Source organism: Sceloporus occidentalis, unplaced genomic scaffold, assembly GCF_023333645.1.
Source record: "Sceloporus occidentalis isolate IW3139 unplaced genomic scaffold, rSceOcc1.0.p SCAF_77, whole genome shotgun sequence".
NCBI classification, from domain to species: Eukaryota; Metazoa; Chordata; class Lepidosauria; order Squamata; family Phrynosomatidae; genus Sceloporus; species Sceloporus occidentalis.
Window position 1 is genome coordinate 2,627,915 of NW_028317057.1, and position 26,097 is coordinate 2,654,011.

General features: G+C 40.9%; 1 protein-coding gene across 6 annotated transcripts; it reads right to left on the bottom strand.

Moving 5' to 3' along the window:
* On the bottom strand, window positions 1–25,993 carry LOC149285568 (long-chain-fatty-acid--CoA ligase 1-like). 6 transcript variants are annotated; one of them, XM_089495217.1, is made up of 20 exons: window positions 25,799–25,993; window positions 20,018–20,132; window positions 19,737–19,801; window positions 19,530–19,631; window positions 18,893–18,992; window positions 18,625–18,803; window positions 18,299–18,331; window positions 16,465–16,516; window positions 15,278–15,351; window positions 13,754–13,831; window positions 12,883–13,017; window positions 12,662–12,796; window positions 11,727–11,822; window positions 10,605–10,677; window positions 9,948–10,036; window positions 8,848–8,964; window positions 1,190–1,333; window positions 993–1,094; window positions 623–694; window positions 1–141 (listed from the first exon to the last, which is right to left on the bottom strand). In XM_089495217.1, exons 1-20 carry the CDS (start codon window positions 25,991–25,993, stop codon window positions 1–3), a joined length of 2,097 nt encoding a protein of 698 aa, XP_089351343.1. The 6 variants fall into 6 exon arrangements, with proteins under 6 accessions (XP_089351343.1, XP_089351342.1, XP_089351345.1 ...); XM_089495216.1 differs by lacking the exon at window positions 13,754–13,831 and adding an exon at window positions 13,882–13,959; XM_089495219.1 differs by lacking the exon at window positions 18,299–18,331 and adding an exon at window positions 17,214–17,240 and having other exon boundaries at window positions 16,465–16,518; window positions 18,621–18,803.
* Between the last annotated feature and the right edge of the window lie 104 nt (window positions 25,994–26,097).

The following is a 26,097-nucleotide window of genomic DNA, read 5'->3' on the forward strand; positions in this document are numbered from 1 at the left end:
TTATACTTTGTTGTTGGCGTACAATTCCTCAATCTGCGTCTTGAAGTACTTTCGGAGCTCTGGTCTCTTTGCTTTCAGTGTAGGTGTCAGAAGGCCGTTCTCAACTGAAAACATTTCTGGATACAAAACAATATCTTTGACCTGCAAGCAAAAAAAATCATCATCAGCTGGTTACATGAAAGGAATAACTGAGGTTTGTTCACCAAACCACTGATTAGCAGACACATACATCACATAAAGTCCTCAACTTCACGTAATGATTCAATGCTTCATAATACTGTCCTTAATAGGGACTTTAGAATCCTAAATTATTCACCTTAAATTGCTTTAACTTGGAGTAGTCCTCCCACCAATGACCACATGCTGCTCAAAGCGGCAAACCGGATCGTTTATTGTTTGCCCATAAAGTCAGTACTTAAACCATTAGTTTCGCATTTTTTCTGCTCCAAGATGTTGTTTAGATTTATATGAACGTAACACCAACACTGGCTCTGGTTATATACAATACAGATGCATAACAAAACTCAAAAAGCTCTAAATTACTGTGTTTCATATGTTCCGAAAACTTCCAAAGTTACTCTTAAGTGCAGGTTTGGTGTTATAATGTAATTAAAATACTCACTTGCTCAAAGCTTTTCAAACCAGATTCTTTTCCAAGTTTCAGAAAATCTTCTAGGACAGCGTTTTTAAAATCCTGTTAAAAGAAATAAAAATGATAGAGAAACAAATTAAAGTCTGTGACACCTGTCAAAACTAATGTTGTGGCAAACAACTGCATCAAAAACTAATATGCACATAACAAGGGTATCTCCAACATGTGTTGTCAAAATGTAAATTCAGGGGTATGCCATTCTATACATTTACTTCTGCTCAAAAGGACAGTCTACAACCCCACACAAGAACGTATATAAAACCCTTCAGAACTAGGGCTCATCCTCAATTAGTAGGATCAGGCCAAGTGTATATATACACAATCACAATAAACATATTACCTTGTTTTTACAGAGATCTTCATAAGATCCTTCAAATCTCCTCTTTTTCGCCCAGTTCATCACATTTTCTGGATCTGGCACCGCAATTCCAACCAAGAAAGCCTTAAACAGATAATTGGGGAGAATTATTATTCTGGTAATGGCATAATCTTTCAAACAGGTCAAAACAATAAAAATATCTACAAAAAAAGTGTTACCTGTAAACTTTCTCCATGCACAAAAACCTGGGCCACAGCTTCACTTCGTACGTATACATTTTCAATTTTTTCAGGGGCTATGTATTCTCCCTGAGCCAATTTAAATATGTGCTTTTTCCGGTCAATGATCTTTAATGTACCATTCTAGAAGAAACAAAATGGCCATGGCAGTGAATATTAGCAATGTATTACACCAACCACCTGCAATATTATCTAAAGATGAAGGGTTTTCATCAGAAAGCACTCACTGAGACCATTTACCAGTATGTTCCATAACAGGATATAATACATTGTGTTTTCTCCAATCACTCTTCTTTTAATAAAAGCATCAGTAAAGTCAGCATTTTACGTGCTAACTAATGCAACTCTGTCAGTCACTCAAATATCAGCTTCAGTTTATCCTAAATACAGATCTCTGAATGGTCTGTCTAATCTGTTATTCCTCATCAGTTACCCCACTTTGAGGCTACTTGAGGCTCACTTGGTTTCTATTACCATAGTAATCAGGTCCAAAGACATAGTGTCCACTGCAAATCTATACACCAGTACATTTCTGACCGTATTGCTAAATCCTCCCCCCAAGAGACTCGTGTTTAAGACTTTTTACAAAAGTTTTGTTCTGTATTCAAGACTCCCTTCTTTTAACACACTTACAATACCGCCACGGGGCGTGGCCTGGCAACGGAGCTGCATGGACGTGTGAGAGACAAGCTCCGCCAGCACACGAGCGACACCGCGGCTAAACACAAGATTTTTACCGGGCAAAGTCTTCTCCAAGTAGCTTCTGGATTCCTGAAGCGGGGAAGATGTCTCACAAACATGGGAAGAAGACCCCGAGCAAGCTGCAACACTATTTTCCCAAGCGCACCAGGCCGGGGGTTGAAGACCAAGATGGCGACGAATCTTCCTTCCCGCCATCACAGCCTGAACACGCTGATGTGGATACTGACCTCGATCCTGATGCTCCCGTGACCCCAGGGATCCTGAGACACATGTTGGATTCCATGCAATCCTCTATGACAGGAGCCATTAAGGATATGCTTTCGGACTTGAAGCAGGATTTGGCACATTTGGGAGCGCGTACTGACCACATGGAGCAGAAATTTTCGGACTTTTCCTCTACCTTTAACGAGTTGGTCGACAGGCACAATGCTTTGGAAGATAATTATGCTGCGCTGCTTGCTAAGGTGGCCGATATTGAGGACCGCTCTCGGCGCAACAATTTAAGGATCAGAGGCGTCTCTGAAGAGGTAACAGCCGAATCCCTGCATACGTACCTACACTCTTTTTTTGCCACGCTCTTACCTGACGCCTCGGACTCGGACCTTCGGCTCGATAGAGCTCATCGGGTGCCGAAACCGAAGAACCTGCCGTCCACGGTTCCCAGGGATGTGGTTTTACGACTCCATTATTTTTCAACTAAGGAGGCTGTTATGCAACAGGCCCGTCAGCGTTCCTCTTTTCCAGCACCGTACGCGCACCTACACATTTTTGCGGACCTTTCTGCTGCCACTCTCGCTAAACGCCGCACCTTCATTCCAATTACCTTGGCCTTGCGAAAAAACCACATCTCTTATAGATGGGGCTTTCCCACGAAGCTCCTCATTACCAGGAACGGGTCTCTTCATATTGCCTGCACACCTATGGAGGGGCTTTATTTGCTGCAACAGTGGCACTTAGTCCACGAAGACGTCACGGCGATAGACCAAATGGATTCTACACCTGTTCCTCGACGTTCACCTACTGACGAGGACGTGGCGAGGCCCAGCAGAAAGCGGACAACGAAGCAACATCATTCCCGCTCTCATGCGAAGGCTGCTCTGGTGCCATCTGTTTCGCCGTCGAGGCTTTCACCTGCGTCTACGTGACTTTCAGATAAGCCTTCTATTCTTGCTGAAATTGGGTCTCTTTGGACTGTTTCCTAAGGATAGTTGCGGTTCTTACCTGTGCTTAGTGCATTCCTGATGTTTTTTTTTTCCTTTCTTTTCGATGTTCGGCACTTTTGTTTTGTTTTTACATACCTGTACACACGCCGCGTGTGCCGCGTGGTCTTACAACGTAATTTTCCCATGCTACTCAGATATCTGTGGCATTGATGCCAAATATATATATATTTGTGTCTGCACTACTCTCTAGGGGACCCTAGGATGTTGCTCCACTGCATTTACTTTTTCCTCACGCACGCATTGTTATGCATCTGGTGCGCTTGTTCACTACATTCACACGTGCTTCCATTCTCATCTCGCATGTGCTTTATTTTAACGGCACATTTACATCACTCACACACACACACACACACACGTTTATTTATTTTTTTTGCGCTCATTTCGAATGTCGTTTTCGGCTACCACCGTATCCCTATTTACTGTTCTCCATGTCTCGAGTAGGCTTTCTACATTATGCCGCGCGAGATTTATGTTAGCGTCGCATATGCATCACACACACACACGTTTATTTCCTTTTTTTTTTTTTTTTTCATTCTTTTCAAATGTCGTCTTCGGCTCCCGTCGTATCCATAATGTTCTACATGCCTCGAGTAGGCTTTTTGAGTTATGCCGCACGGGATTTATTTTGGCACCACACACATATGTTCATTCCTTATTTTTTTATTTTTTTTTTCTTTTCTTCTTCCCTCTGGCAGGGGGGGTCTCACACGATATACTTTAAGGTTGTGTGTTTCTATGCATGCTTTTACACCTGGTTGTACTTGCTGCCTGTTCATTTCCGTGGGAATTTCACGATTCTGTATAAATGCATTGTTTTGGTTCTTATGACTTTTATTGTTCGGGGTTTCTTTCTTTCTTCTGACTAATTCCCTTACACTGTCTTCCGGATGTCTGGAGAAATGTTTAGTTTTCTTAACATTGTCTCGCCTGTGTGCCAGCAAGTCCTAGCCACTGCTGGTTTTTTGCCCCCACATACGGTTCGCTGTATTTCTTGAGCACATCGTTCTGTATAACCATTGAGGTTGTGCGCAAATTGTGTGTTTCTTGAAGTGCTTTTGCTTCTCTTATCAATTCCTTTGTTTCCTTCCCTTCTTGCCTCCCCCTCTTCCTCCCCCACCCCCCTTTTTTTATTTATTTATTTCCTTTTTCCTCCCCCCCCCTTTTTTTTTTTTTTTCTCTCTTTCTCTCTCTTTCTATTTTTTCTTCTCTCTGCCAATTAGGTCAGTCGGTCGTTATCCAGTTGCCACTGCTATTGTACCAAGATGCAAATTACCTTCCTTTCTATTAATGCTCGGGGATTAAATACCCCACATAAGCGTCGGATGCTGTTTCAGGAGCTCAAAACGCGTAAGGCTACGGTGGTGTTGATTCAGGAGACCCACCTCGCTAAATCCCAAGCACGATTACTGGCGTCCAAATATTATCCCCTAGAATATCATGCGCGCGCTGCCAACAAGACTATGGGTGTAGCTATACTTATTAGTAGACAAGTTCACTTTCAGTTGTTGTCTCAGACCCGTGACCCGAAGGGTCGCTACCTTATTGTCCGGGGTTGCATTGACGGTACCCCTTATACTATCCTTAATCTTTATGCCCCTAATTCCGGTCAGACCGCTTTCTGTGATCATGTATTCACTAAACTACACAGGCTGAGGCAGGGTAGAGTGATTGCTGGAGGAGATTTTAATCTCGTTTCTGCTCCCTCCTTGGACTCTTCCGCAAAATTGTCTACTAGATATTTGAGGACACTGACGGACCAAGGTAAAAGATTCCAAGATTTGCTTCATCAACACTCCCTTTTTGACGCTTGGCGGGTGGTACACCCTTTAGGTAGGGACTTTTCTTTTTACTCGAATGTTCATTCAAGTTACTCCAGAATTGATATGCTCTTGGTAGATGGTGAGGTCTTGCAGTTGATTCAAAACGCAGAGATAGGACATATATCGTGGTCTGACCACGCTCCTGTGTGGATTTCCCTGGTCAATGGTCCCTCCTTGTCACCATCAGCTCGATGGCGCCTTAATGAAAGTCTCTTGCAACAGACGGAGGTGTGCGTGGATGTTGCGGACGCGCTCGCCGAGTATTTTCGGACCAATGCCACTCCGGAGATTTCACCCTCCACCCTCTGGCTTGCCCATAAGGCAGTCATACGGGGTCATCTTATTAAAATTGCGTCTGCTCAAAAGAAGCAGAGATTACGCACGATCTCAGAACTTACTGACCGTCTGGTGTCCTTGGAGCTTACCAATAAAGCATCTTGGTCCACAGACACTCAGGATCAGATACGGGAGATCAAAGCTGAACTACATAGACTTCAACTACATTACACGGAATTCGCGTTACGCCGGCTTCACCTGCAGTATTATGCAAAGGGGAATCGAGCTGATTCCTTGTTGGCTCGCAGGCTCCGACTCCGGACGTCTTCCTGTGCTACCCATTATTTGCAGACTTCTCAGGGTGGGAGGGTGTATAATCCAAGGGACATCGCTGATCTGTTTGCGAAATATTATGACTCCTTATATAACCTCCGTCTACAGACGGACTTACCGCAACCGCGTTCGGTGGAGATTGCTGATTTCCTCTCCTCTCTTTCAATCCCTCGGCTTCCTGCAGATCAGTGGGAGGCTTTGGTGGCGCCGCCCTTACCTGATGAAGTAGAGCGTACCATTGCCGGTTTGAAGTCTCATAAAGCCCCAGGTCCAGACGGCTTCTCCAATCTTTATTATCAAAAATTTAAAGCTATTTTGGCTCCTCGCTTAAGTGATCTCTTTTCCTGTTTCTTGGAGTCCACACCCCTCCCTGGTGAAATGTCTGAAGCCTACGTAGTCACCATCCCCAAACCCGGGAAGTCCCCTTCGGCTTGTGAAAATTATAGACCTATATCCCTGTTAAACACGGATCTTAAGCTTTATTCCAAATTGCTTGCTAACCGTTTGAATACCTTGCTTCCTACCTTGATCCGCAATGATCAGGTAGGTTTTATCTTAGGTCGTCAACCGTCTGATAATACGAGGCGCATTATTAATATTACCCATCTCGCGAAATCTACTAATACACCTTGTGTGATGCTTTCTTTGGATGCGGAGAAAGCTTTCGACCGCATTCATTGGGGGTATCTGCTCTCTACGTTGAGGGCTTTTGGCTTACCAGAGAAATTCCGTTACCGCAGTTTCTGTTCTCTACGACCAGCCCCGTGCGCGAGTCTATACCTCTGGCTTTCTTTCGGAGCCCTTCGCTATTAGCAATGGTACCCGCCAGGGTTGCCCGCTCTCGCCGCTTTTGTTTGCTCTAGCCATGGAACCGCTGGCGATTGCCATCAGAGATCACCCCGATATTGCGGGCTTTCCCATACGTTCCGTTGACTCTAAAATTTGTCTGTACGCTGATTATGTCCTCCTGACACTCACTAGTCCAACGATTTCTATTCCAAATTTACATGCGTTATTGTCCACTTTTGGTAATCTCTCGTACTACAAAATTAATTGGCATAAAACGCAGGCTCTTAATATAGGATACGAGACTTTGGTGATTGGCGCCGTGTCCGGGACCTTTCATTATTCTTGGCGTACGGACTTTATTACATATTTGGGGGTCCGCATTACTAAGTCGGCTGGTTCCTTATTTAAATCCAACTTTCTACCACTTTGGAACAAAATCTGTGACGATTTAAACAGATGGTCAAAACTGGAGATTTCCTGGCTTGGCCGTATTGTCTCTTTCAAAATGAATTCCCTCCCCAAATTGCTTTATCTCTATCGGACTTTGCCCATAGCTTTGCCTTCTGGATTTTTTCGCACGATGCAAACAAGACTGTCTAAATTTTTTTGGCTCCACAAACGGCCCCGGCTTCCGTATCATATTTTACAGCGCTCTAAATTACTTGGAGGTTTGGGTATTCCTAATCTCAGGCTCTATTATCTTGCCTCCAACCTGGCTCAAACCCTTCTTCTCTTTTCAGATCCATCTAGGGTGGCCTGGGTGGACCATGAATCCATGTTTACTTCCCCATTTTTGTTACGAGATCTTCTGTGGCTTCCTAAGAATTCTAGGCCTCCACTGCCGGATGCCTTACCCACGACCTCGCTTTCGTTGGCAGTGTGGGACAAACATAAATCCATGTTGCGGTTTCCTGATCACCTTCTCGGGCACGCCCCATTGTCTTCGTTGAAACCCGTTATCCCTCATGTCCACTTAGATAATTGGATGCGTTGCGGTGTCACTTCGGTATCCCACTTGTTCTCCGGGGGTCGTCTACGTTCTTTCCAGGACCTGCAGAGTACTTTTTCCCTGCCCAGTCGTGATTTCTTTAAGTATCTACAAGTTCGACACGTCCTTTCGCGGCATCTGAGGGACCTCCCTGCCTCCTGTCCTGACTCCCCGATCGTTCGGCTTTGCCTGAAAGCTCCTTGTGTTCCGGGGGCCATCTCGGTTTGTTATACTGCTCTGTTGGGTCACGGGTCTGATGACAAACTTCCATTTATGCTACAGTGGGAGAGGGAACTTGGCAGGGAATATGATGTTCAAACTTGGTATCATGCCCTTTCCTCGTTTCAGGGGGTCTCAAAGAATGCTACTCATTTCGAAACCAACAGGAAGGTTCTCTTTCGGTGGTATTATGTTCCTTCCAGGCTAGCTAAAATGTTCCCCTCCTCCTCCCCCTTGTGCTGGAGACAGTGCGGGGAAGTGGGCACCATGCTCCATGTATGGTGGGGCTGTCCTGTGCTTAAACCCTACTGGACGGCTGTTTTTCATCTCATAGTGGAATTGTTGCATATTCCAATAGCGGCCGAGGTGGAGATTGCGTTGTTAGATATGTTTCCCCCGTCATTAGCCTCCCCATTGCGAAAACTACTGGGTCATGTCTTGATCGCAGCCAAGGTTTGCATTGCGCGCAAGTGGAAGGACCCACTCCCTCCCACGATTCAGGACGTCTTGTATGCGCTTACTACAACCCGTACTTATGAACAGATGGCGCATTCCGCCTCTAACACTCCACACATTTTCTATGACACTTGGGCGGCCTGGGATGAGTATTATACTGCTACATTCTGCCCTATGCCTAGTGGTTATATCCTGACAGATTTGCGGACCGTTTGGTATCGGAAGGCGACTCTGGCATCTTGATTACCTTTGGGCTTCTTCTCTTTCTTCTACTGCTTTCTTCTTCTCGCTCTTTCCTCATTCCCCTTTCCCCCCCCCTTTTTTTTTTTTTTTTTTTTCCTCTCTCTCCTTCCTCCCCCATCCCTTCCTCATCCCTCCCCCGTCCCTTCCCCTTCCCTGTTCCTAAAACTGTAAAATCCGAGATCTGTGTGACATATTGTATACATATTATACCCATATGATATTTCTACATTGTTTTTCCGCATTGTATGGCGGTATGTTTGCAGTAATGTCCAATTGTAATGCGCATTTTTTTTTTTTTTTTTTCTTCTGTTGTTTTTCTTTATGTATTTACTCCTATGCATTACATGGAGGATTCTTGTGTTATTCTTGTGTTATTTTTATGTCTGATCTCAATAAAAATTCAGTTTCAAAAAAAAAAAAAAAAATACCGCCACCAAGAATTTAACCCAGCCTTCCTACCGCAACACTGCAGTACTAGAAACTATAACCCCCCCACCCCATCATCATCCCTATTTCTAGCTAACATTGTGTCAGTAGTGTGTGTTTGTGCTAAGATTTAAACTATGTAAAAGGTGTCAAGGTACTTACTGGTAACCACTTTCCAATATCGCCAGTGTGCAGCCAACCATCCTCGTCTAAAGCTTCTGCAGTCTTCTCATCATCTTTTAAATAGCCTTGAAACACATTCGACCCTTTGATACAAACCTAGGGACAAACACCCTGGTTAGATTTAATGCTGCTCCTAACAGGAACTAGAACACAGAAATGAACACTACTTATGTGCCTATGGTCATCCAGTGTGTTTATTCTTGTAGTAGTGATTATTTTGCGTCCCTAAATAAGGTGCGAATTGAGATTTCCCTCAAACAGTTCCAGACCCAACATGGTGCAGATCTAAACGGAACTACAGCTAAAGTATGTGCATCGTTGGTCATAAAGGTCTCCTCCAGCTAATTATAACACCTTAGGTTGTTTAACATTTTATCGGTTCAATGCGCTTGTCAGTATAAAGCTTTCAGCTTTTAACTTCATGCCAACAGAGCCAAGGCTAACAAGGCACGCGTACACTCACAGAATGTCAACGTTGTGTTCAGTCGCTCGCATTGCATACATGTGCCGAATGAATATTTAAATATAAATATACTTAAATGGGAAATTCCCTCTGCACAAAAGAATGGGGAATCCCAGATGTCAGTGAAGCGGACCAGAAGAGAGAAAAACAAGAAGATTACAATAAAACCCATTGTTTATCGCTTTATTTCCTACAGCGCACCTGCTGCTAATGTACACACGAACACGTTTGTTTCAGGTGCGGAGAATGGACAGAGTTTCTTGTCTTATGAGGTGGGGATAGTTTTAGCTCCTAGGGGACATTACACAGGGGGGGGGGGAGCAGATCTGCCCTTGTTATACACTGTAAGTAGAAACATATGTCTAGGGTTGCCAGTTCTCTCTCAATCACAGGAAGATCCTAGTTTAAGACGCATGCGTCACCCACTGGGCAGACTACTAAACTATATCTATTTTCCATTAAGAATACCTTATATTGTTAGCCCGCTAAAATACTGCAATAGTCGTTTGATATCAGAAGGTTACACATAACTGTTGCTATTGTAAATGCAGTAACGTCAAACGGTGGTTACGACACACAAAACACACACATGGCTTGAAGGATAAATTGTACTCACTTCACCCTCTCCTTTAGCTGCAAAATAGTTCATTTCTGCCACATCGACAAGCTTCAAATGATTGCAGGGCATTGGTGCCCCCACGTGACCTGGTAAGATTAGAGAGAGGCAGGGTGCCATGTCATACATCTCTGAAAAAAAGATGCTGCTCTAATAAAGCTGCCAGTGCTTTATTAGAACCCGTCTGGTTGCAAATAGCTTACTACACTAATAAATATCTTTAACAAATAAGGACATAATTCCATGAATGACAAAGACACACACACAATACTTTGTTTAAATTAAAAACCCAAAAGCCCCCCCCCACACACACTGTAACCAAAGGCCAACAAATAACTAGATTTACTAAAGGGTGGAATTTGTGGTAGTTTTCATCTCAAATCACCAACTTCACTAGTCAAAGAAAGGACTGGCCCAGCACAAAGCACAGGTATATCAATGAGATTTTCCTGGACGGAGTTATGCCGGACCAGCTGTCCTCATAGTGAAGTTAGCAAATTGAAACAAGAATTCTTAATCCAACATACCGGCAGACTACTGCTTTAGTAAATAAACCCTGTGGTGAAACCAAACCATAACACTCACATTAATCTACTTATTAAAAATAATGAAAAACGGTAAAACAGAACAGCTTATCCAGATAAAAGAATCTCTTACCGGCAGTCCAGTCTCCAGGAACAGTCAGAGAACACCCGGCTGTGCATTCCGTCTGACCGTAACCTTCATAAAACTGGCAAACAAATACTGCTGTTAGTGAAATATAAGTTAGGAAAACGAATCCTGACCATTACAGCAAACTATGATGAAGAACAATTTATTTCACATTCATTATGAACTCAAAGGCTTCCTTGAGAATTATTTGATGTAAAGTTCAATGTTTTACTCCAGGGCTATTGTGATTTCTGGAGAAGACTTTCCTTAAGAAAAGTGTACTATCTGTGACAGATCTGGATAGTCTAGACCATGTTAAAAATAGCTACACCACCTATAATACTACTTGCAAGTATGATTAAGACGCCAGGCAATCTCATAAGCAGAACCTGGTTAAATCTTGTGTAGCTTCTTCTTTAGCACAAAATATTTAAATGTCTTGTAGCTCGTGGTTTCTTTTAATACCGGACTCACAAGCTTGAGCTATATTTGTCTGTCTCCATTCCTTCCAATAGTCTGAACGCGAACTGTTCCTAGCAAGCCGGGCTATGTGTTGGGTAAAAGAACCCCCATTATAAAATCAAATTAACTAAACAAGGCATGGTAAGAAACTTAACATTATTATCTGGGTATATATGGGGAATGGTCACACCAAGCCGTAATATGTAACAGACTAGTTAACACTCAAACACCTAATGTTACTATAGTTTCATTATTGAAGCCCAATCCGACCCAACATCACCAGCAGAAAATCTATTCCAAGGCATTATGTGGTTAGTAAGAGAAGATGTAGATAGATTTCCATGGAATCCCAACCTGAGGGGAGTTTCCAGACTCAGTTTTATAAGGAAGCAATATTCGTTAAGGAATACCAAATCAGGGGAAAATAAAGTCATTTATTTACACATGGCAGACAGGACTGTGGGGATCCCGCTTACAGCCCATTGTAAACGAGGAGCACATATGCAGCTGCAGATCTGTTTTCAAACTATTAAATAATAGGGAAGGGTAACATTGCACCCTAGGTTCTTCTCAAACCTCTTGTGTGCTCCTTGCTTGCAATCCCAGGCAGCGTTCAGTTAGGAAGACATGATATAGTAGAACCTGATCCTACCAAAACCGACCTACCTGACAACCCAACGCCGCACGCAAGAACGTCAACACGGTGGGAGAAACAGGCGCTGCTCCAGTTACCATTAGCCGCACCTTTCCGCCAAGGCTGGCCTGAAGAGAGCAAGGAAAAAGTCAGAACAGTATCAGAGATCCAAGCAGCATGCCGACCTCAAACAATGATACATGCTAAACGCGGTGTGCACTATTAAGGAAGGTTTGCTGGGTGTGCATGGCAGATAAGGTGTTAAAAAAAATATAAAAACCCTAGATTATATATTCACCTCTTCATCAGGACACACCTTTGGCTACAATGGTAAACAAAGGGCCTAGGGTAAAAAGTGATGATCTGGTTTAACCACTTTCCTGCAACACGGTGAAACCCTAAATATATGCAACGAGCCCCACCTCACAGCGTGTTTGTAACATGCACACACCTCCAGCATCTGCCATTCTAGTACGATACTTATACGATGGTACCGTGTACATATTCTTATAGGGCTTTTGCGGTTGTGAAACAATCACTTAAGTATTAATTGCATTTACTCCTATTTGGAATGGGTTATTTTCTCAGGTAATTAATGGCACATGCCGGCCATCACGTGCACTTTAATACACATAATAATCGAGTAGACCCTTTAAAATTTCTGTGGCATCCCCTTTGTCAATGCATGGGGTGGTTCTTTAGAGTCCCCCATATGCATTCTGCCCCTTTGACCACCCCTCCAGCTATTCAGCCAAACGCACCCCTTCCACTTCTCCTGACACAATATACCTTCTACCAGTCAGCGCCAGTTTTTAGGGTTTTTTTGGCAAACATTGCAGGGGGATTTCAATGGAAGTGTTTTTCTGCCACTGGCCAGTCCTTCATACTGGGCAAGAAAATATCCACTATCCAAGAAACAACAAGAACAAGAAAAAGTCTAGCATTTCAAAGAAAAATAGGGATTTACCTGAACTTTGTGAAATATGAGTTTATCCCAAAAACTATTGTTTCGTATAATGCCGCTGCGCAGTTCTGCTTCTTTCCTTTTGGAGGCAAACTCCAGCATCCACCGCTTCATAGGAGTATTAGCCTGTCCAAAGATCTAATGCAGAAAGAATGGCTGAGGATTTACACAAAAGGATCAGCCTTTTGTTTTCAGTTTCACAAAGAAGATCACCTTGCACTTACTTTGTCAAACATACGGTTCAGGAGCCGGGGCACTACAGGGAAAATCGTGGGTTGTAAGGCCTTCAAGTCATCCATTAACAATCTGATGTCTCCTTGGAAGTAACCAATCCGAGCCCCATGACAAATCACAACGCACTACAAACAGGAGAGACGTGTGTTATAATGAACGAGCACCATTAAAAAAAATACTAGATCAAGGACTAATTAAGGTTTGCGTTTGTACATGAGGAAAAAAGTGCTGTCATGCAAAGTTTCTAAATTCGGGCTTCACAAACTCAAGTTCTTATGAGAATAAACTGTCAAAAAAAGAAACCGTGCTGTTAATGGTAGAAAAGCACCTGAAATATATGTTTTTAAAAAATACTAATTATGAAATAGCAATTATATCAAAACTTAGGAGCTCAGATTTTTTGAAGGAAACCATCATTATTGGCTTAATTTTAGTTTTTATGTAAACTCTAAATCTCATATTTAATGGTAAAAATATGCTCAGTGTTTTGTTAACAAGTCAACAAGTGGGGTTGTAGAACATAACTGTTTTTCCAGCATTATGTTATATGCCTTGATAGACCAACTAGTTAATTCAACTGTTACAAAAACCATTACCCACTTAAAAGGGACACCAATGATATAAGAAAGTACCACTGCTTCGGAAGGCAACGGGTAGTAAAGTCCATAAAGATAATAAAGTTTCAGTGCTGGGTGGTGATAACTGAAATTAGTAGATTAATATGATTCAATGGTCGTCAAAACACTGAAGTCTCTTTTATAAATGAAGCTGAGATAACAAGGCTCTGTTCTACTATATCTATACACTACCTACCTCATAGCTAGTCTATGTGCCTTCTAATTACTTTCTACAGATTCTTACCTGGACCAGTCTTTCAAACATGTGTGCCAGAGGCAAATAGGAAATGTGTATATCACTGGCGTTCAGAGTAAGCAAGCTCTGGAAGATACAACAAAAGTGGCTAAACATGTAATAACAGAAACGCCTACCTCCACCACTCTCTCGAACATATGGGCCAGCGGCAAAAAAGAGATCAGAACATCCCGAGAAGAAGGAAACACCAAGCCCTGCGCAAGAGGAGGTAGAGAAGCGCAAAGAGGAGAAAAGCATAATTGAGTGGAGTTGAATCACAGAGCAATCAATTGTTGATATGTTGATTTGAATTACACCATTTCCAAAATTCCACCAACGGCTCAGGGTCACATCTGCTTCAATTTATAATTCATGCAACAGAATCTCTTTCAGCTACAGTGAAAATACACTCTTGTTGACTTTATCATTTCCCTTCAGAACTCTGTGTAGTAGGTAACTTAATCATTGTTACCAAATGAACAACAAATTTTGTGTCGCCCGGAGTTAATCTTAAAATTTTAACGTGGGACATATCAAGACTGGATATGCAATCAATGGTAACTGGATGGATACTAATCCAGACGGTCTGTAAATAACATTAAACCCATCAGGTGTGAGATTTTGCAGCAGAGATTATTTCTGGTCAAAAAATTAAATTGGCAGACACGAGTTCTATACTATTTTGTATGTACAATAAAAACAAGAGGGTAAAATTCACTGCAAGTAAAGAAAAAGTGTCTTGATAGCAACCTGTACACAGAATATAAAATCACAGAGCTCGATTCCTACAGATACAAAGTAGAATTGCCAAGAAGAGCCATAGCCACCGTACACAAAAACATAATTTATATAATACGGAACAGCAAGAGGGAAGCATTTAAGCAGAATACATTAAATATTTTACAGAGAAAAAGGGAAAAACAGACCTTATATGTTATAGACATTATAAAACATGAGAGAATCTCCAAAACAAAAAACGTAATACATCAAAGCAGAAAACCAACTTCTTAAAAATGTAAATAGAATTATCTAAAACTAGAAAAACTTTGGACTGCATAATCTGTAGTCCAAGGGATTTTAATATATCCTCCAATACCGCAGGGGTCCGGGTATGTGCTACTCACAACTAATCTACTTTGGCTAAACAAGATAATGACTTCTAGACAACAGAATTTTCTACATTTCTGCCATGTACTTGTTCAACTTTCATTTCTCCCTTCCTCAATTAAATTAACAAAAAGGAAGACTCATGGAAAAATACATTCTTTGAGCACTATATGCAGTGCTGCGGGGAATAAAGTATTGTAGCAGAAGAAAATGTTATTCTGTTCCAATTGGGGGGGCATTGTTGTCAGTTGTGATATTTTGGGTTTCTTCCCTTGTTCCAACACCCCACTGAGCCGATCCTTGATGGAATTAGTCCATTGACATTCATTAGTCGCACAGACACGTATGTGTTCCAAGACTGACACGGTATGTTCTATGGTTTACGACTAGGCGGTATAATGTTAACAAACAAACAAAAAAATGTACCTCTGTTACTTTCATAAAGCCTGCGCTGTTGCTCACAATGTTCTTGTGTGTAATCATCGCTCCCTTTGGATTTCCTGAATTAAAAAACAGTAACGAAGGCAAAACATGTAGACCGTGAAACATTTTCACTAATTATGAAATGAAGTTGGCGATCATATTTACAGTTTCTCTCGTAACCGGTATACTTTTAACAAGCTATGCATTGAAGCCATTGCTATACAAGAGTTCCACGTTAAATTGTCATTAATCTGAATTTTTTTTCTGAAATCCAGAAGAAACGCTGGAGCTCCTGCAGGACGGGCTAGTAAGCCTTGAGCTAAAGGATGCCCAGCAGCAAAGGAACAAGCAAAAGCAGAAGTGGGAACTGGATTCTATCCATATACGGGGTTTGTGTAAAAATGTAACTTATTAAAATGATTTGTCATTACAATTACACTATTTAATTACATCGTTTTTGCAAAAACAGCCTCCTCTGTTTACAATATGGTTTTTATACACAGTCCAAATTAGCAATAGAGGCCACTGGTGACTGGAATGCAAAATTACCCATTTAACCAGTGCTGTAATTTCAGAAGACACAAGACGTGCACTAACTGAATGAAATAGAACATAAAGCAGAATATATAATTAAGCCTTGGTTCCAGTATTTCACAAAGACCCAGATCACTGTATAATTATGTGTCACCATCTATAAATAAATGCATTGTTTTTCCATTAGTGGCTTCCTTATTTTCGTTTTGGGAAACACATGCATGTGTAGAAGTCAGGAAACATTACACACATTACCAGCAAGTCTAAAATTATATGTAAATTATATGTCTGCTCGGATACCACTCCCCATAATAAAACAATTTTCAAATTATTGTATTTCTATGCATCCATTGCCATGATTATATTTTTGGAATATACTCTGTTAATTGTTTATGGGTTACTTTTGGAAATGTTGGTAACACAGCTAAAGACATTACAGGACACAAAACATTGCAAGATTTCACAGCTATTTTCTATTAAAAGTTATAGGGAAAATCTGATTTATTTTTTTTTCTCCTTGTACTCTCTTGCATAAACTTTCTTTATGGAAATTTCCACCGCTGGTTGTGCCCCTTTTAAATAATGAAATGAGAAATACTGCAATAAATACACAAAAAGGTATTTATTGCAGATATAAAAGTAGCTCAAGAGTATACCTGTTGTACCACTAGTGAAACAAATGACTGCTAGGTCTTCTGGTTGTGGAGGCTAAAAGAAAAAAATATATATTCGTTACTATTAAATTTATTATTTGCATAATTCAACATAATATAAGTATATATTTCACCTTATAATTTTCATTTTAAGCCCTATGTAAAAACCACACTTACTCCATTTAAAAAAAACAAAACCTAAATTAAAGGGGCACTCCAGCCATTATATGCACTTTAATGCATCCAAAAGCTGCGTGGTCGCTTAAAACACCTGATATACCTGAACACTGAGAAACAGGGGTCTATTCAGATCTCCGCAGCAACACGTGGAAAGCACTCATTGATTGTAATTAGAGCTTTATCCTACAACCGACTGAAGAACAGAGGATTCGGAGGACAGCAACTTCTGTCAGCTAAAAGCTTTACTTTTATTTTGGTTCTTGTTTAAGAAGAATGCATATAAAAAAGTACTCCCAGAGTGACTGGGGGTTTCGGGTACACTAAACTGGCCATTTGTGGGATTTTTTTCACTGAAGATAATCTACTAGAGACATTATTGAGATAAATACTTAAGATTTTCCATTTCAGACGGATACTTAGGAGAATGCATGAATTCAGTTACAATATGTAACAATAGGACTGATCTATAGAGAGAGAACGGCTGTTTACTATTGCAGCAGTAAGAAGGATCACATCTCCTTGGCATACTGTGGGGCTGCATCACGAAAGGGCATAATGCCAATGTATAGAGTGTGGTAAATGCCAAGTACTCCTGAGCACTATTTAATCATCCTGAGCACTATTTAATCATCCTAAGCACTTTTTAATCGTAACAGTCAATTTGGAGATGTTGGAATCTAGCCACATGTCCACAATCCTCTGTGACCAGTCCCTTAATGGTCCAAATAGGTTACATTCTTAGCTGCTGAATGCAGGAACAACATTGTGAGCAACACATATATCCATAATCAACGCGGCAACACAGCTGACATTCCCCATCCCTGGCAGTCAAGAGGCGCAGCGACACACTTTTGGTAAAGACGATTTAGTACAGAGCAGCCTAAAAGGCAGATATGTGAATGCTATAGAAGCCAAATTCCACCTCCTTACGTCACACATATCCCCAGCCTCATTTTAAGAATAGTTTTGATATTGCCCTGTGCATAATTCCACCCAAAATGGGGTATATCTTCCTCCTTTTGCTTCTTCTGCTCCAATTGGAACCAACATTTAAATGCACAATTGTAAATAGCGAGATAATCTATATGCCACACATTATAGTTCTCAAACAGTTAGCCCAAAGAATTGACACACAAGTATATTTTTGTAGTTGTACGTATTGACATGTACTGCTAATGACACCTGTAATTATTTATTACCAGAAAAGGTACAGGTTGTTTGCCATCAGATCACTGGCGAAATTGGCACACCACATTTATTTGTTCCAAAACACAACCACACAAGTCAAGTCCTGATTTGACATATTTTAGATAAACCTTAATCAGACAAATTGGTCAATATGTGGTGTTTAACAATCCTGTATACAACATCCCAAACATCAGAGGACACAGATCAAGAGACCTAAATCACGTTTATCATCTCACTGCAACCTCCCTGATTAAATGAAAAGAGGTTCTGTTCCTTGTAGACAGGCGGAGGTCTCCCTGGATTGCACAAAATCAATTTGTTAGGGGGAAAACCCCAAATCACCTCTCCATGTGACATGCACATTAATATTTTCTGCATTATTTTTCATTTAATTTGTATAACAGTCTAGAGAGCCTATATGGCATACGTATATTTTACTATTGACAAAATCCCATTGAGTTTGGCTTACCTTTGGCGCCACTCGGTTTGCCTTCCCCTCATTCTAAAAAAACCAAAAACATAAACGTAAATAACCAAATGAAAAGCTCATTTTAAGCTTAGAAACCTTATTGAGAAGGACAAATTCCCAAGTGCCTTGTTTTTACATACGTGTTGTAAGTATACTATCTGGTGGCCATTATAAATGCTTACACAAGTGTTTGTTTTCTGCAGATAACCCATATATGCTTAGTTGTTTCTGCTGGAACACAATGTGAAGACCTTCCTTCACATAAATTGGCACGAGCGTCTAAGTATACCTGCATTCTGCATCCACAGCCCTGGGTTATTACTTGCCTCTATGTCTTTCAGGCTGATCACTTCCACGCCACACTTTTGCCCTCTCTCTACAAGATCACTGTCAAATGGTTCCATGAGAACGATTGTTTTTAGGACTGGAGTATCACCCTTTTCAACATTGGACATCAACACTTTTGCCTTCTCAGGGGTGTCGCAGAATACAAGAGAGATTTCACCTAGATATAAGAATGAAAAAAAAGAATTAATTACTTGGGATAAAAAGCATCTGTAACTAAAATGCAAATGAAAGAAAAATGGTCAAGACCTTTATTTATGATATAAGTGATTGCCTCGGCACCCAGTGTATCATACAGAGGAACAGCCACCATTGAGTATGTGTAGCAACCCAGCTCGACTATCGTCCACTGCACAAAGAAAAGAAAAATAATGTACAAAACAGATACACAGTAAAATGGGATTAGAATTAGCTTTTTATTGCACAATGCTGTGATTCGCAAAACAATTCTACTATCTTGGCCAAAAAATTAAAAGAAATAATAATTAACAGATTGCTTCCAGTATACATGCTTTAGACACACCCAACGTTAAACTCCCAACTTCAAAAGGTCCAAAGGGCCATAGTTTGACTTATAGGGTCATGAAGCTTATGTTAAGTGGTGAATTTTAGGGATATATCGGAGATAAAATTCAGAGATCATCAAAATTACTTAATTTAAAGAGATGCTCCATTGTCCCACATGTGCATTCAAAGTACTCTGCAGAAGCCCCCATGAAGGGTCATCACAAAAATTTTAAGGGACCACTCTATTAAACGGATAACAGTGTGTATAACGGCTGTTATCGGGAGCGTTATTCCTATTCTCTGGAAACGCAAATACAACATATGGTATCATATCGCATACTTTTACACCCCAAATCACATAGGCAGAAAACCCACTTACCTCTGGTCTGTTTTGGGCAAAAATGCCAATAAACTGTTCAGATGAAGGTTTGAAGCCTCGGTGCAGGAGAGCAGATCCTACATACTCTCCCCTATCCAACACCTGAATTGAGAAAGGAGACGTTGTGATTTAAATGGTTTCCCAAACAAGTGTGTGTGTATATAATAATACAATAGCTATTTTTACAGACCCTATATAAAAAGTTACCTCTTGATAAGAAATCCATTCATATGGCTGATTTGGTTTCCTATGCCCTAAACAAGGCCCATTATCTACGAGGAAACAAAATAGTCATATTAGAGACAGGTGTCTTTCCACATTCTTACGATGATCTATGGCAAAGCCATCTGACAGACATTTGATGCTATGCCCGATATCTGCTCTTAAAGCAGATATCCGGTGAGCTAGCGATATAAATCGCTTGTTAAGACACATATAAAGCTGCAGTATAGTAGACAGTTCACAGTAAAATTACAAAACAAGCTTACTTGAAACTCTAGCGCCTCTTTGGAAAATGTCATAGATCGTTCTAACATCATCATAGTAATACGTGAGCACTTCATCAGTATCCAGAAGGGCAGATCTGCGAGCTCCCTCAACACCCTGTACGAGCAAACAACAGAAATAAATGATGAAATGCTAAAAAAAAAAAAAAAGTGAATATAAGCCACCTAAGGCATTGATAAAGTGCACAACAGAAGAAGAAGACTTTCCAATAATGAACGAGGCAACAGGACGGATGCCTTCAGAATACATGCAAAGGTAAAATCCAATATAAAAAAGTTGTTCCCGGAAAGGAAGAGAACGGCTTCACATATGGATCTATAAGTACACCGTCTCAAAGCTTTGTGAATAGCGTTTTTCCTGCCTGAACAGAACAAGCAATCCGATGAATTATTACGTATTAACATTCAGCCCCGAGCAAGGAGCTTCAGAATGGAAGGTGACCTTACCTCGCAAAGGTTAGAAAACATTCCCACCTGCGTAAAGTTTCTCTGGCGTTCAGATGAAAGCACATTCCAGAAATAAAAGGGACTTTAGGAGCTAGTTTTAGGTACAGGATTGTATTTTCAAGTGGCACTTTGGGTATAATGAATACACGTTATTTGTTCCTACTATTGAGAAAGAACTAACTATGCCTGACACAGCAATCGCATTTAAAAATGTACGTAGGCAGCATATTCTGCCTCGGAGTGATTTTCCCCCAGACACTAGAAGTAGAAAGGGTTAAACCTGGAGATCAGGAGGCAGCCAGGCATCAGACGTAAACCAAACCTCAGCCTTGCCAAGTGGGGTTTAGCAATAGATCTCTCATTAACAGACTTAATTAAGAACAAAAAAGTTTAAGTCAAGCAGGTGCAACAACCTTAAGTAACCTCCGGCTTAAGTATTGCTGGAAAAGGACTACTTTTACAACTACATGAAAGCAAGTTATACGCTGTTGCGTTAATAGTTTGGGTAGCACAGCAAACACTTTGGTGTTTAAGCAATACAGAGGTAATTTACAGGAACACCAACCCCCAGAATTCCATTATAAAAGGGTTATCCATGGCTTTCTTTCTTAAAGGACTGGCCCTGCATAATGCATAGTTTAATCAGCGACAAAAAAATGCCTGATTTTTTTTCTTATACAGCGTGCAGGGCGAACTAGGTCCTTCTTGCAGACACACCTTAGGGTGGATCTTTCGCAACTTAAACTTCTTCTTTGGGTGGGGGGGATATCATTATGACAAAAGAGCCAATAATGCACAACGAAACACAGAAGCAAAGGTTCGTGATCAGAATCCTCGGGAAAACCACAGATTCTCTACCGCCTTAAAAGTCAACGCTCTGTTACTACATTTTACTGGTGAATCTGGTAAACCATATCTTAAACAATTACACTGATGGTATACACGAGTCTCATCGCCTCTATAGGAAAGCCTTGCAGGAACCATGCCATAAGGGATCCTGCTGTAATGCTTAGATTTTGTCCCAATCTGCAGACCTGGAGGCTGCCATGGTAGTCAGTCCTGTGATAATTTGGGCTGACGTCCGTTCCTCCATGGATTGAACCGTCAATGTCCAGCTGGGTCATTAAGACTGAATCATTCTACAGTTTAATCCCAGGAAGTATGTGATGGATTCAGAGAGATATATAGATTTGGCCAAGAAAACACATGTGGCTAATACAAAGTAGCCTGAAACCTTTATACAAAAACTAGAGCAGTTCTAAAAAATAAATAACAGTATAACATTTTCAGACCGATAGTAAACATATTTGATTGGAAGTCTCCTTTTAGCAGTGAGCTATCGCTGCAGTCCTGGTGTTCTTAAGAACATCTTCAAAACTCATGTGAGTTATGTTTACAAATCAACTCCGAGTGTCTTCACCACGCATCTGAGAACTGAAAAGCCAACTTTACAGAACAAACCGGTTTATTAGAATCAGTTAGAAGACATTTACATAAACATACACATCTTTTATGAGTGCACAAAATCAATATTTACTCAGAGCAATGGCTGCTATTGTATGTATCGGAGATGCACTCACAGAAACATGCAAATACATATTTCAGGGTCAAGTTAAGTTTGTTAGGCTACTCTGATCCATGAGTCAATGAACCACCAGCTGGGATCACAAGTCAATAAGCTTAAGTCACATTAGATCTTGAACGCTGTACAGGATGACTTATAAATGTGACTTCCCACTAATAGAAGCAATGACCCTCCCATAACATTCTGCCGGACAAACACATAACAATTACAAATGCCTGTTATAACAAAGTTATATACCATGAGACAGTGCCTCGGCATACAGCACAGATGACAGCCTGCTGAGGGACTACTCGCTTATGGACAGTCAGGAGGATTAGGAAATAGAACTTCACTGATCACTTTTACAACTAAGCCTCCATCAGAAACAACAACTTCTTGCACCGATGAATGTGGCAACAATGTATTATTTTTAGCAGGAACACGTCACGTGATGCAAAAGAATGTCGAGAGAGGAAAAAAAACTCAAAACATTAAAAGTTTTTCAGCAGAAGAAACAGCAAAACAGATCTTCAAAATAATTAACTGCATTCACTAGAATGTTAAGCAGCTAACATGGAACAGCCCAAGAGGTCAAAGACCCAGGTGCATGTCTTCAGAATGTGCACGAGTTCTACCTGTTAATAACACACTAGTTGTAGCAACTGTGTACTTTGGCACAAGTTTAATATAAAAACAACCTGATCCCTATTTTCCCTGAACTAAGGCGATTACACTTGCCAGGTCCAGAGTCCTAAATTTCACGAATAGGATTTCAGTGTAATGTACACCCCTGGTTACATGGAGCTTGGCGCAGGGAACCGAGTCGGTAGATTCCCATTGAAACCTTTAGGTCTCTACAATACAGTAAAAACTGTCTTTAGTAAACAGATCGCCATTATGTAACTCGCCCACATTTCTTCTTTGTTACACCCTTGTAGAGAGATCTTCTGAGCTGCGAATTTTCAAGCCTGTCCATCACCTGATCAGGTTAAAGTCCTGCCAACCCCACCTCACACCTGCCAGCTGTGGGCAGATCAGAGAAATATAATCCGCCGTTCGTGGGGCGATAATAGCAGCGATGATGTCTAAACTGACAGGCAGCACAGTTACCGATGGCATGCCATAGCACCCAGCGGCTTCATCCCAAACCAAAATATGCCGTTCACTTTAATTATTGAATGTTGTGCTTTTCAAAGCCTCAGCTTCCAAAGTCCAATGAGAGATTGGCCGTTATTAGAACTACCCTAATGAGATGTTAAGAATCTCATGATCGAGAGTAAAGATACAGCTCATTTTAAATGTGAGGGGGACCGGCTGATTTAGAGAATATGCACAATGTCTTTCACACCTTAACAAGAAACTGGATGTGATCAGCAGATCCTCCCTAAGAGGAAGAATAGGGAAAACCAAGATAGACGCAAATCTGAACACATTATGGACTTCTCTATAGGTCACTGCGCAAATTATAGTAATAACTCGTATTAAATGAATGTTTTGCCATACAATGCCCATGTTTATGATGTATGGTTGGTGCCATCAGCTTGTTCTTTTTAAGTTATTAAACATTAAATTTAACCATAATACGCATTCCATCGGGATGGCAGAAGAATCAATTTTACACCTGGAGGTACTGCAGGAAGTACATTAAATTGCGTGTAAATAACTTTTTTGTATTGCAGTTTGTTCCAGTAAACTTCGGTTATCATGTGATTTTAGGCGATTTTCTTTACTCAAACACCACACCGAGCTGACGGCAACGAGACAGAAACCCTGCTTGTACAATGGAATCCAGGACAAAACGGTTTGGCTGCATCTCCTGATTACAGAGAGATACCCCACATCCTTAATTTTTTTTCTGTTTGGGCAGTGGGATATAAAGTTTTTTTTTTTTCTTTTTATTATATATTTTTTTTATTTTTTTTTTTAATGCACGGTTATCAGTGCAGTATGGGTAGAGGTCCTCTTAGGTACCTCTTGAACATATTAATGCCAGTGATGTCACAATGGCATCACTTAGCTCACTTTTTTTTTTTTTATTATTTATTGTATTTTAGTGATTTGTTTTCCTCTCACTCACTCTCCCCCCTGTGATCCCTATGCAAGTCCCCACAGTCTTGCATAGAGATCACAGTGTCTGTGATATGTGCCTCATAGGAGTGATCAGATATCCCAGCAGGGTCTAGACAGACCCTGCAGAGGATATCCTGTCCTCAGATGACCTTCCGGGTGACATCAGCAGTGATACGACCCGGAAGGGAATGCCCGATCGCACATTTAAAAATGTAAGTTTCATGAAATAGGGCAGCAGAAAGCCAGCAATGCCGGCTTCTGCTGACAGAGGGGTGTCCAGGTTGTCAAACGACAGCCTGATTTCCCATTTAGCAGCAGGAATGAGTCCCTGACGCTGCAAGAAGTTCAGGACGTACCGGTACGTCCATATGGGTTTCTTTAGATGCGTTTTATGGATGTACCGGTACGTCTATAGGGGACTGAAGGAGTTAATCCAGGATGGGGGATTGAGACAGGGTGATTCTATTGTTTACTACAAGCAGAATAAGGATTCAGGGTTTGTCTAGTAGATTGGGCTAAAATACATATAAACTCTCCAGCTGCATATAACAGTAGCCTTTTCTGCCACAAATAGGGGAGAAAAGAGGGGGTGGCACACGGCAGCGGCATTTTCTTACAGTTAATAAATGCATAAGTACTTTATACTTAACTGGCAGGCTGCGTGGGACAATAGAGCGTCTCTAGAAGGTTAATCGGTGGTGGTGGGGGGGCTTATACGACGTTAACTAGAGATCACTTTATATTTCTGTTAAGACAAAAGTGTGTTTAACATGCAGGAAGATATGAATGAGAATTAAGCCTCAGCTTACTTATTCAAATGTCACTTAAGAGATCAGGGTTAACACTGCAGTGGCCGACTAGTTTCAAATTACGGTAATTATATATCTATATATTTTAAACACTGAAAGGGAGGGTGACGTGGACAAGCCAGGCATTCCTATGGGTTAACTGTGAAATGACACCTATACCAGTTAAAGACAAACAGGATAAAGAAAAACACAATAAGGACAAGTACGCTTGTAAAATGGCAATTGCATTCTTAATTGTTCAGTGCATGGCAAACACTACGCTTAAATCCTCAGCCCCCCCAAACAGAAGCAATATTATAGCACAACCCATGCAAGAGTTGTGACTTGCGCAATAATCCATAAGACAGACAGCGGCACAGAAACATGGACATTTCCAAAGTGCTAGTGTAGTGATGAAACGCGCCTAGCTTATTATTGATGTTAAATCTATATCGAATGATAGAACATTTGGCTGAAACTCCACTAATACTTAGATGAACTTTGAAAATGATTAGCCATGGCACAATCGGCATGCTGGGATGGAGCATTGCCCAACTGACCCCTATCCGACCCCAAGTAGTTTAATACAACAAAACATTTTTCTTTGAGCTATATAAGATATTTGTTTCTTAAAACTAAATCTCCATTCTAACTTAAAACGCATGTCCACAAATATGTGAAAAAGCATTTCTAATAAATTGATTTAGTCCACTAAAAGATGAATTGCAAGTAATAAAGATTATTCAATGTAATCATTTTTGGATCATCCAAAGAAGATGAAGAAAAAAAAAGAATTCAGCATTAAAAAAGAGTTAAGGCATTTTTGGAAGATTTGAAAGTTGATTTTTAACCAGCATTTACTATTGTAATTTCTGCAAAGCGAGGAAAGGTTACCTGTACTTCCACAGACTGCATGGCCAGATCACACGGGGGTTTCAGTGCCTTGGGTCTTGTAGCGTACCAATAAGTAGTAAGAGCAGCAAACGCTCCAAAGCCCATCAAGGTGTTAGTGGGGAGCGTTCGCACATATTGCCTGAAGTCCCCAAGCTCTGGAATTCTCAGATTCCGGAAGAGGTCGTTAGCCTGCATTCTTACTGGTGTTCTTCAATCCTGTGGGCAGGGAATAAGTAATGAAGAAGAAAAACCAGAAATATTAGTTGCTTCATCTTGGAAATGCCCTAGTGCCAAAGACT

Bases quoted from the DNA above. Each gene is read 5' to 3' on its own strand.
- LOC149285568 (XM_089495217.1), bottom strand. From the start codon at position 25,993: ATGCAGGCTAACGACCTCTTCCGGAATCTGAGAATTCCAGAGCTTGGG. The intron at 13,018-13,753 runs GTAAGAATCTGT...TCCTGTTTGTAG, and splicing joins TGTTTGAAAGACTGGTCCAG to TGCGTTGTGATTTGTCATGG. The intron at 10,037-10,604 runs GTAAGAGATTCT...TAATCTTACCAG, and splicing joins TCCTGGAGACTGGACTGCCG to GTCACGTGGGGGCACCAATG.